Here is a 12,500-nt window from a genome sequence, read left to right as displayed (position 1 = left end):
TGTTAATGTACAGTATTATTATTTTTGGGCAATTACAAAGCATAAATACAACAATTTCAAAACAGCAGATTTTGTCGGAGATTTATGTTTTCATAAAATCATATTTACCAGTACAACCTTAAAAAAATACAATTAATGTAACAATACAGTTAAAATAAGAAATATAAGTTACTAATGCGATCTTTTAGTTAGTGTAAATTTTGGGTTGACTGAAAGTAATGTTTTCTTATGACAGGTCCAATAAGAAGAAGATACGCAAAAACAGAAAACTAAATATTTTCAAAATATCTAACAGTTATGATTGATATTTATATTAATGGTGATATTTTCAGATGATAGCAAAAACAAAAATGACTAAATCTGTGCTCCAGGCATCTTCCCTTGGACATCCAGTGTGATCAAAAGAGTTCATGACTCGTACAGCAATCATCCTATGCAATGACTTCGATGCCATTTGTAAAACAATTAATTTCCCATTTTTCTTTTGGCAAAAAATTCAACTCACAATCTACATATTTCTTTTAAGTATAATAAAATAAGAGACAGAAGAGATTGGACCCTTTACCAGACGCTCCAGGGGCTGATAAGGAAACAAGCGGGAGGAAAAAAAAAAATAAAAGTCTAGGTTTTTTTTTAAATGTCTCTCTATATTTCTCTTACTCACCCATGCGCTGATCCTTACATTTAAAACATACCACTCAAATCAACCGTAAACCCAGGAAAAGGCAAATATTTGTAAAATTTCACGGTTCAATGCTATATTTTTTGGGCTATAAAGCGTCACTCACGCTCACCATCAACAAACGAGTACATTTTTATACATATAAACGGCTCATCTGATAAGGCACATTAGTGCATTAATTAATGCACTGCATTTGACATGTGTTCTTTATTTTTTAACATTATTGTTTTATTTATTTTTCTTTACGATTTGTTTGATTTTTATGTTTAATGAATTAGGAATGTGTGCCTTGAGCAATTTACTGGAGCAGTATAACAGTCATGCTCAAACTAAATAGGTTCACTGAGCCCAATCAAAATTCATACATAAAGCACACTGGCTTATAAAGTGCACTGTCAATTTTGGGGGGCCTTATAGTCAGAAAAACACAGTACAGAATATAAATTACTTTTCAATTCTATTATTATAAAATAGACTATTGTTATTGTTAACACAAATATAGATTTAGATGGTTTCATTATGAAATAATCTTCAGTAAATAAAAAATATGGTCTTTTAAATAAGAGGTAACGTCTTTCAGTTTCCAATTTCCACGTGTTGTGTGTGTGTGTGTGTGTGTGTGTGTGCCCAGCACTGTGTGGAGTTGGTGCTCTACTACATGTAATTAATTTAGAGCATCATGTTTCTCCCTTGGATGAATACTAAGGTTAGAATTGAGGTTGAATGCAGTAAGTGTTACAGAGCAAGGAGAATATTTAACAAAAACATCGTCATGACGACAATGGAACCTGTCAGTGGAACGCTCCTGGATTGGACCTTCTCCACAAAATCCTCTACAGGTGGGTTATGATGATTGTGATCAGTGGACATATCTGGATTTGCTGAAAAGACAGGAAAATAAGCAGTTTTTACTATGTCTTGGTATCAATTAATAAAAGCGATTTTTCAAAGTCATTGTACACAGGATGAAGTGGCTCAGTGAGCGAGTGGTTAGCGCGTTGGCCTCACAGTTCTGGGGTCGGGGGTTCGGACCAAGGTGGGTCCTTACGGTGCTCGGACGTTTGGTCGCCGGTCCTTTGGTCGCTGGTCTTTTGGTCCCTTTTGGTCGCCGGTCAAATGGTGACAGAGAGTTTACTGTTGAAGCCAGCTCTCAAAATTATAATCATGAGAGAGTTTAATATCTAAGAAAGAGAGTTTAATATCTAAGAGAGAGAGTTTAATAACTATGAGAGAGAGTTTAATATCTAAGTACTGTTCAATATCTAAGTACATTTGACCGGCGACCAAAAGACCAGCGACCAAAAGACCAGCGACCAAAAGACCAGCGACCAAAAGACCAGCGACCAAAAGGCCGGCGACCAAATGACCGGCGACCAAACGACTCTATACTCAATTGATGTACAAGTTTAAAAAATCCTTTTCCAATTGTACTTTAATTGTTTTTATTGTGTTAATAATTACATTCCAATGTACTCCATCTAACATTAGGGCAGATGTACTTTTGAGTTTTTCATACTATTGTGACAACATTTGGCGAGTGCTTCACAAACCGCAGCAAGATAACATTTATAACTAAACCATTAGGGACATGACTAATTATCTTGCAGCCTACTTCCTGTAGTGAGGTTATGCAGTTAAGAGGTACACTGAGGCCCCAAGGCACATAATATATGTTCAAAGATATTAAAGTAGAATTAAATTTTTTGTTGAGTGTTATAAATTTACAGATGCAAAACCAGGGACCTCTACAAGGGTGACATATACAATTTGTTAAAAAATTAGAGAGCAATCTCAAAATGATCAACCCAATATTGTCTAGGGTCCATACCCAAGATACTAATGTGTATGCTTTTTAAACAGCCTTCTGCCAGCTAAACATATTAATGGAGACAACTGCGGCATGTGAGCTGTCGACATCCATCTTTGTTTATACCTCTGTAGGACCCACGAGCTGAAGAAACTCTATTTCCCCTCCCAAGTAAAGTGTTCTCTTCAGTTCTATTGATGTTTCCTCAGGACACCCAAGACTTCATCTTGTTCATCTCCACAAAGGGAGGACGAACACAAGGCCTTCTGCTCGAGGGACTTTGGAGTTGCACACATAAACCTAAGCATCCTAAGTCCATCAGAAGCAGGATTACTTTTAGCCATATACTTTCATAGTCAATAAAGCATATGTTGGAAGAAATGAGACCGGCGACAGAAGCTTACTACTCAATCTTCACCTGCACATTTTACTGCTTGTAATTCTACATTGCCAAAGGAGAATCCAGAATCAGTTTAATTGTTTACATTATGATTTTTATTTTGGACATTGATTTTTGAGTGTTAGATAATGCTCGGACATAAATTGTCATTACAAGAATAAAATTTGATCACTGCATCTTCTAAGTAATGGCAGAAATAAAACAAATATTGATCCAATATGAAGTACTACCCAAGGCAGCGATTTTAATGCTTGCATTTCGCGCACAACACAAGTGAACATCCACACCTAATATTGATTTTTAAGGTCCTCTATATTATATATATCGCATTAAGCAGTCACAGATTTTTTTTTAAGATTAATTTTGGCATTCTTGTTCATTCATTCATTTTTGTACCACTTGTCCAAACAACAAACCAGACTATTTGGAAAAACCCACGCAAGCCCGGGGAGAACAGGCGAACTCCATAAAGGGAGATCCAGACATGGGATCGAATCATTGATCTGAGAATTGTTAGGTTGTTGCGCTAACCACTCGGTCACACACTTTCTTGGTCATATTTATATTATTTAGTATACACAAAGAAACAGATACATAACATAACCTATGACTGGTACATTATTGTCTAAACTTGGTAGCAAGTAAAGATGAAATATATTCTTTTTTTTATCAGAAAATAGTGATTTTGTAGGTATGCTTTAAAAAAAAAAAGACTGGAAACACCCACAGAGTTGTTAGGTGGTTTTAAAAGGTTGATTGGACAATGAGGCTTCGTCTGAAGAGGGACACAGGTCAGAAAAAGGCTTACAATTGAAGTAAAATCAATAGTTCCTGATTCCTGAGGCCTTGGAGTACTAAGGGATCAATACCACACTAACTGGTGAAGAAAAAACAGTTCAACATGAAGTGAAGGGAAGTTTCTTTGGTGCAGTTACTGTATAAAAGAAGTAACAATCATATATATTTATATAGGAATAACTATTCCATTTCTCTTTGTTGAGTTCACTTCAATGTGCTGCTCATTTAAAAATGTTTAGCATTGAGCCATTCAACCCCGTTGTCTTGTGATATTTGTCAGCATTATTAGAATTCCTCCACCAGTTTACAAAAAATCAACTGAAATAATCCCTCGGCCCTGAGAGAAATCCCAGTCTGTACTAACAACTAAAATTCAGAGGATTACCAGGAATGATTAAGAATAAGATGCAAAACTCAACAATTCAGCTTTATAATCCTCTGTATACAAGCATGTGTGACTGAACGTATGTTATTTTGCGTGTGTTTCAAGCGAGTGTGCTGGCTGGTTTGTGCATGGCATGTGTATGTGACATTCATCCTGATGGTACCATCCCTTCAGGAAGAATGTATGTATTATTATATACTTTATAATTTTAAATACATATCATAGAAGATCTTGTTACATCTATGTGCAGGTCCACCAAGGATTACTAAACTATTCACAATGCAAAATGGTTATTTTATGTATTTATTTTAAAATACATAATGCGGCATACTTCATTATACAGCAAGAAAATTGAAAACAAGAAATACAAGTACTTATGTCCGAGGCAGAAGGTTTCTACTTCGTTTGTTTTGTTTACCTTAGAATAAGATGAAGTCGGAAGAGATGCTTGATAGCAACAAACCAACCAAGACCACTTGTAGGGGCGTCTGAGTGCAGGCTGAACAATTGAAAATAAGTGTGCTGAAGATGGCCTCCCATATTCATGAGCCTTCGACATTCACAGAATGCTGAACAACTTATTTATATGCAAAAATACAATCTATTTTCAGTGTGTCATTAATTTAACGATGAATAATCATATTATGCTTTTAATTTTCAATGTTGAGTCGATCAAGAAATGTAACATTTGAATTTTGATATACTTCACATATATTCACTGCAGAGAAGAGTCAAATTGGTGCATGCATCACTTGAAGGTGATGCATAAAGAAGAACGCCATTATTAATCATCCAAGAACAGAGCACATAGAAACTCAACACCATCCACGAGCACACTTAAATTTACAGGCAAAAAAATTGGAGTGTTATCAATCAATGAACGTTTAAACCCTGAATCTCAAAATTGTGAGGCAGACGTGCTAACCACCCCACACCCCACCTGAAAATCTGCATGATATACGTAGTCTCAACGGTTTAATTAGCAGCTATACGTAGGCAGAAGCAATATAGTTTTAGTGTTTCCAATGTATTGTGCACAAGCTATAGTCAGTACACTAGATCCATCCAATAAAAAAAATATTTCCACAAATTCGGCCATTTAAAAGACAGATATAGATTGAAATCACTTTACTGTCAGTAAGACTTTCAGATAACAAAGCTTACTTTTAGGTGGTATTACTTGGTTTTGATGAAACACATTGCAATCACACTGTAAGCTGTCAAAAAGAGCTATGAAAAGAGCTGAACAAATACAATGTTATATCTTTTTACTCTACTAAGACAACAATTAAAACTATTTTGTTAAAGACTAGACTTAATAACTGCATTACTACATTTATGAAGGCAGAAGGAAAGTTTGATTAGAGTATGATTTAGATTAAGGCAAAATATGTTCTATAGCGTCCAGTAACCGAGATTCCAAATTAAAATATTAAGTATATAGTGCTTTTGATTTCAAACTGGTACTTTTATTATGGGCTACAACCAACCATTATTACTGGATTTAGTGACTTTCCTGATGCTGATCATAAATTTTATACATATAAAAACCATGCGAGTCATGATTTTGGTCAGGAAAGTGTTTATAGAACATACAGTAAACGTACAGGAGCCAATGAAAAGAAGTAGGGAATAAAGTGCCTAAGGTTACATGGTGTGGATAACTAAACCAGACACAGAGTTATTTGAAAACGGCTCCCATGAACCAGTCACCTTGAATCAGGTAAGTCTGCCTTTTGTCTGATTTAATCTACTTTCAGCGGCTAAAGGATTTAAAATGTCTGGGCTTACCCCCTATAAAACACGTATCCATCCCTTTTCTGTGCAATTATAGCATAGGCCAGATCAATGGAATCTAATTCCAGGGTGAAGCATTATTCTAAAACACAAGAGGCCTGTGCATCTCTGCATGGGTCCAACAGAATGATAAAGTGCTTTGCCTATATCCTCTATAGCTCTGCTGCACATGCCGCAGAGACTTGGTTCATGTCCTGAATCCCATCACCCCGCCCCCTATTACATCCTCAAAGCAGTCAATACTGGGCTCTGACGGCCAGTCACCCACGTTCAGGTTGCACACACACCAGCAGAATACAAATCACATTGGAAAATTAACATCTTTACCCCCCTGGCGAGTGCCACACCTTCATTCTAAAGAAAGATGAAAGTTGTTATGATGAAAATATCTCCCCTGAAGAAAAAAAAAGCAAAGCTAAGAGATAAAAACAAAACAAAAACAAAGATTGTTTTTCTGCTATTTCAACCTTTAGATGTAACTTGGACTGATCCATGCAAATGCAGTCTTATTCTTTTTCTAAAATGTTGTAGAATTATTATTCTACTCTTTTGGTTAACTCTCAAAAAAAAGCTATCCAAAAAAGCTAAATAGACTATCAGGACGAGGTCACTCCCCTCGGTCACAGCTTTCTCCAATCTGTGTCACAACACACAATAAGCATCGAGGGATGTGCTCATGGGGGAGTGGGAACTTGAATAAAAGAAGATTAGAAGTGCTTAATGTGATTGAAATATGTTTTTTGCCACTGTCAATCTCAATGTTACATTTTCAAATGGATATTTTTGATTGTTTTTTGTCATCTGGTTTTATGTGACTTGAATGACTGAATGAGATTTTATTTTACCGTAAGCAATAGGTGATAATTGTACAGTGTAGTGTGCATCGCAATAGTGTTGATTGTACCAATAATAAATGGAGACAGCAGGCCAGATTGTAAAACATACCTGTCAACCTAGGCTAATTGCTACCCTTATTAATGATTGCAATTCCCCTTATTAAGTGATGATAAACCGTACAAATGCAATGTGGCACACATTTAGTCACATAGGGCGCACTTAAACGTACCTTTTTGTATGCACTAAAGTCAAGATTCTGTGAAAGGAGAATGCTTGTGCTCATATCATGCTTAAAGCATGACAAAATTAGCAGTTTGAAATGATCAAAAAATATATAAAATATGGGAAAATGTATAGGATGACAGGTATACTAAAAGCTGTTAATATATTTTTTTTTAAATCAAAAACCAAATCAAACTCTATGGCAACAACATTAATTCATCAGATTTCAGTAAATCATAAAATAAAACCACTTTCTGTCGCCTGAAAAAGAGGTGATCTGCTAATTGGCATCATCACATTCTACCCAGTTATTATGTAACTCTTCTGAGAAAACACAGTTTCTATAATAAAGTTTCTAAATGTGTTCGGCTCTCTTTCCTATTAACCTTCCATTAACCTTTTGATAAACACCAGTGTCTCTGAGCTTTATTTCGTCAGATCGCGCAGCAACTGGGATGGCCCAAATTCGTAAGACCAGCTGTGGCATTGCTTATGCTTGATTAAGCTACTGATAGCTCCTTGCCATGCTGAGGGCGAAGAACCGCCAGAAACTACTAGGTAGCCAGAAAAAAGACATAGTGCATCCGCATAAACTTCTCGACTCTACTTTTTTAAACTTCACCAACAGCTGAGAATTTCAATTTACTTCAAAACTCGGGGAAAATGTGTCTCGTTTCCAGGATTTCAATTTTAAAAAAAATCCTGTAGTATTAAATTAGGATTTTAAATGACAGCCTTATCTTGGTCTACCCAGCCAACCACTTTAGGGACATCACAGACTTGCAGGAACCTAAGAACAAGGTTGCTTCTTCATTTTAGCATAGAATAGAATAATACTTTAAAAATGGTAACTAGGGATGGACGAAGGGCAATGTGTGCCTGTCCCAAAAGGACTGAGTATAAGGCTCAACCTATTCCTGAAGCTCAATCAGGTTCTCCCAGTAGTTTATTAACTTTGTGATCCATTAAGTGGCTTCATCCCCGCAGCATAGGAAAAGACCCCTGCAGCCTCCTCTCTCGGGATTAGGACAATCCCTTCAACATCATCAAAGAGACTCCAAGGTGAATAGGGCTGTAGACTTTCTAAAATGTCAGTAAAGAGAGGGTAGTTCAGCAGCTCCTGAACGATAGTAGGCAAATGAAAAAGTGCCAAGATTTGTACTGCAACAGATATGCAGTCGTGTATATAATAGTGATCATAAATCATTCACAAAATATTTTCCTTGTATATATATAACACTTATTAAGGAAATAGAAATACAAATTTGGGTAGAATATATCATTTTGATTTGGTAATTTCGTTAGTATATCAACATACATAACAGCTGAGCTGTGTTAATAGCCTGGGAGGGAAAAATCAAGAGAGAAATCACAGTTTAAAGACGACAATGCCTTGGCTAAACTGTACTAATAATGATGAGAAGCCTTTTTTTTTTTAAATTTAACTTTCTTGATTCAATTTTGTCAAAATACCCAGAGGGAGGTATGCATGTGGCATGAACTAAGGTAAGAAAGCATGAGCAAATTATATTTAATTAATGATACTGCAAGGCATAGGCTCATCTGCTGCATGTTCCATTTAGTATGCAAGATTTACAAGCAGGCATCATGCCACAGAAATTTTCTACAGAGAAAGCTTTGGAGAATCTCAGGAACTCAATATACTGCAATTTAAGTATTGCACCTTAAGCCCACAGGTGAAATGTTGTATAGAAGCTAATGTTGTAACAATTATTAAAGTCCCTCGGTGTGTTATGATGATGGATCTCCCAACCAAACTTTAGAGAGTTGCACTCAAAATAAAGAGATTCTATATGCAAATAAGTCATACAAGCAATAATGTGCACTCAATCAAGACAATAGCCTTGGTCCATACAGGTGGTTATAAGGGTAACAACTCTTAAATCATAGTGTACAATACGCATTGTTCCAGACGAGTTGCAATCAACATGTCTTTGTTCTATGAATAAAACACCTTCATACATATTCAATAAGGAAGGCAATGACCAATCAATTATGCAACAGTTTAGTGACAGAAACAGGAGAACCCCTGCCTTCTAGTCACAACCATGACTGTTTGCCATTTTCCCACTTGGCCGCAGTGACAAGCCTCTAAGATGGCAAGTGTGATAATGGATGGTTCCAACGGTCAGGCCTGGACCGCACATTAGGAATCAGATCGATTCGCAGCATCACACACAGTAGGAAGTCGAGCCAGCAATCAATGCCAGGCTCTTGTGTAAATAGGAACATGTTGAGGCATCTGAGTATTCTTTATAAATAACTACTCATTTTTCGGATGCAATCACACTTGTACAGAAACCACAATTAATAATGCTGGGGTGGGTAATTGACATGCTAAATAAAGCTTTTACAGCAGTTAGCAAGGGATGGAAAACTGAAAGTTTTATTAAAAAATTGCTTAAGAGTTCTGACTTATTCACATTTTCCATGATTATCCTAACATGCCAATTTCAATATACCTGGTATGTATGTGACTTTAATTTCTAAGATACAGAAGATTCAAAACAGCATCCTGTGGCGATAAACTTGACAGAGGGCCACGTAAAAACTGCATCAAATGTATGAATCTATGCTGGGGGGAAGGGGGTGTGGGGGTTCAGTCCTCAATTTAAATGCGGACAACAAAAACACAGCTTTTATTTTTTGTTGTCTATATTACAATGAGCATTCCAAGCACATGAATACATTAAGTGTATCTCAAAACAGAATGCAATTGACTTTGAGAAATTCTGACAAGGCTATTAATCTTCATAAAGCTTTTATTGAAGTACTTTCTTGTCTTTTGATATTAAAATCACATTCCAAATATTGGAAAATTTGGATGTATAATACTATAATCGATATTGATGACACTGGGGTCAAAAAACTTCACTTACTCACTTACTCGCTCACTCTCTTAATCAATCAGTGTCTGCACAAGAAAATGTACTCTGAATAATAAGCTTCTGATCTCAAAGGATTCTTGTCTTTCAACTTTTTTCTTTAATGTATTTTTTTTTTGTTGACCAAGTAGTAAATTACATTTTTTATATTAATTTGGAGTGAACTTCTTATAATTTCCATTGTGGCTACAGAAAAAGCAATTACAGCTACCTGCTAGGTTGTTTAAATATAAGACACAGCATTGTCTCTAACTCATCGTCAAAAAAAATGAAATAGTTAATGGAACTGCTTGAATAAATGTCATCATTTACTCATGACATCCAGTAAACAAGTTCAGGCAATATGACACTTTATAAAGACTGACTCAGAGATGGATTATGACAAACATCTCCCTCTACAAATTTCAAATGTATTCTCATTCATACATTTTCCATACCACTTATCCTCACCTGGGTCACAGGGTGCTGGAGTCTAGCCCAGCCTACAATGGATAGTACAAAGGATGTTATGCCTTGAATTGTTTTTTTTCTAGAATCTTTCCTGAATTAAAAAGCTTTTTCTTCTCCACAATTACTTATCAGTGCTAGCTGTTAGCTCTTAGTTTGTCATTTATGTGAATGTGAACCAATTTTTACATACGATATAAATACATGATATCAATTTTGGTCTGTCGTGAATTATAATTTCTGCAGCCATGATAGGCGGCAGATAAACTACTAGAAATAATTTAATAAATAAAAGCCATATTGCACTACAATTGACTAAAAGTAAGGACAGAGTGTCGATATTAGTTTTGTCATAAGTGACTGACTTAAAAACCGCCCTTCCATCATTTGGAAGCTCAAAAATGTCATTCATTGCTGAATGGATATTAGGTTGCAATAATATTTACTTCTGGCATTTTAAAATGTTTATACAGCGGGAACAAATCTTTCAACACGCAGTTTGTCTTCATCAAACGATCATAGTTAAGAGCATCTAAAACTTTAGTAAACAGGTCCATAGTTTCTGAAACATACATTAAAATGTGAAGGTTGCCACAAATTAATATATAAAACAGTTGATGGGCTTCAAAAGTATCCTTCTTATATCATCATGAAGGATGCAATGTTTTTCTCTTTGATAAAAGCCTTTTTCCACATTATGGTTAAGGTCACTAGAACATCAGTCTGAGTAGTCACCCTTTTCTCATGGGTCACTAAAATGTTCTCCATTTACTGCGTTTTTGTGACTGTGTGTTCATGCTGAGAACTACAACAATGAATAGGTAGTCAGCAGTGTTTTCTTCTCCTTGGGATATGGGAAATCATGACAGAGAGGAGGACTTATGGGAAAGCAGCGTGTGGATCTGCTGCGGTTACTGATGCACATCAAAGGGTCACCTTGAAGGCCTAAGGATGAAGGCTGAGTGACATTTCCAAATGACATGAGAGCTAGAAAAGAATACCACCCTGTCACATGTCACTCAGATCCACTGACCCAGGTGCAAAGGATCAGCTTTTTGTGTTAAAGAACTTTCCATGCATGTTGTAAATATTTTTCACTAGCAGTTCTTTTGGTCAAGTACTTGGAATTAATTATATCCAGCACTTAGCCTGAAATACCCTTTTTTTACAGTACCTAGGGATGGATGCCCTTGAAAATATTTTTTTTTAAATGCATGCGAATGGCAGCACTTTATGATGGTTAGTATTGTTTTATGTCTAATACAGCTTAAAAGGAAAAATGAATGAATGGGTAAACTGCAAAGCTCTTATGGAAAATGCATAAAGAACCAGTATAATAATTATAAAAATTCAAAACATACATATGGAGAATAGGATATTAATTGAACTCATAAAAAGATGTGCAAAAACCCAAGACCAACCAACAATGACATTTACAATTATATCCTCAATATAGCAGAAGAAAGAAATGTACTATTTTATGGCATGTTTGGATCTTAGAGATATTGCAAAATTTCTAATCTAGCTGTTTACTGAGCTCAGAACAGAATTTACACTCACACAGTAAGGTGTCTAAGCGTTGATTGTGCTCCCCTTATTGAGAAAGCATACATTGGTGAGATGATGATCTCTGTCCACAATTCCCGGGGCTTACTGAACTATTTGAAATTTTGCACATGCCTGCCCTTTTTCTTATATTTCATTAGGACAATTTCCAGATGCAAGTCATAGCTCATTAGGTTCACCATCGAAAACTATTTTTGATATGATGAAATGATTTAAAACTACTGAATGGATTTGAAGGTAGGTTCGGGGGATTTGGGAGTCCCAACTAATTTCTTGTAAAATGCACACAAAAGACTAATTCGTCTATTCTTTGACCAGCAGTGTGTGTTAGTAACACCAGTCTGATAATGTTCGTAAGGTTTATAAATGCAAACAGCAAACTTACTCTCTGGTGTGTAGGTTTTGGATGGCAATAAATATTTTGCTGGAGACAGCAATTATGGCTGAAAGCACAATTAATGGAACATTCTACTTCAACTTAGGTTAATGAGCAATTTTCACATTAACATCTGCTGTGAATTTTTGTTTACTGTTGAAATGAACGCAAATGAAAAATATATTTTCTAATTGTATCAACGGATTCAAAACCGTATCTACTCATATAAAATAATTAGAACAAATTTGTTTTTGAGCAGCCAAAGTGATTGGCTGTC

At 35.8% G+C, this 12,500-nt stretch overlaps 1 protein-coding gene across 1 annotated transcript in view; it reads right to left on the bottom strand.

Moving 5' to 3' along the window:
* gpc5a (glypican 5a) overlaps positions 1–12,500 on the bottom strand; it is a 60,239-nt gene that overhangs the window by 53 nt on the left and 47,686 nt on the right. The window contains exon 9 of the mRNA XM_077714115.1: positions 1–1,563. This exon is cut by the window's left edge and continues 53 nt beyond it. Coding sequence (XP_077570241.1) covers positions 1,418–1,563 — 146 coding nt within the window. The 3' untranslated portion in view covers positions 1–1,417. The remainder of the gene's footprint in view (positions 1,564–12,500) is intronic.

This window comes from Stigmatopora nigra, chromosome 3, assembly GCF_051989575.1.
Source record: "Stigmatopora nigra isolate UIUO_SnigA chromosome 3, RoL_Snig_1.1, whole genome shotgun sequence".
NCBI lineage: Eukaryota > Metazoa > Chordata > Actinopteri > Syngnathiformes > Syngnathidae > Stigmatopora > Stigmatopora nigra.
The sequence above is the reverse complement of the archived record's forward strand: the minus strand, read 5'-3'. Positions and strand labels throughout refer to the sequence as shown.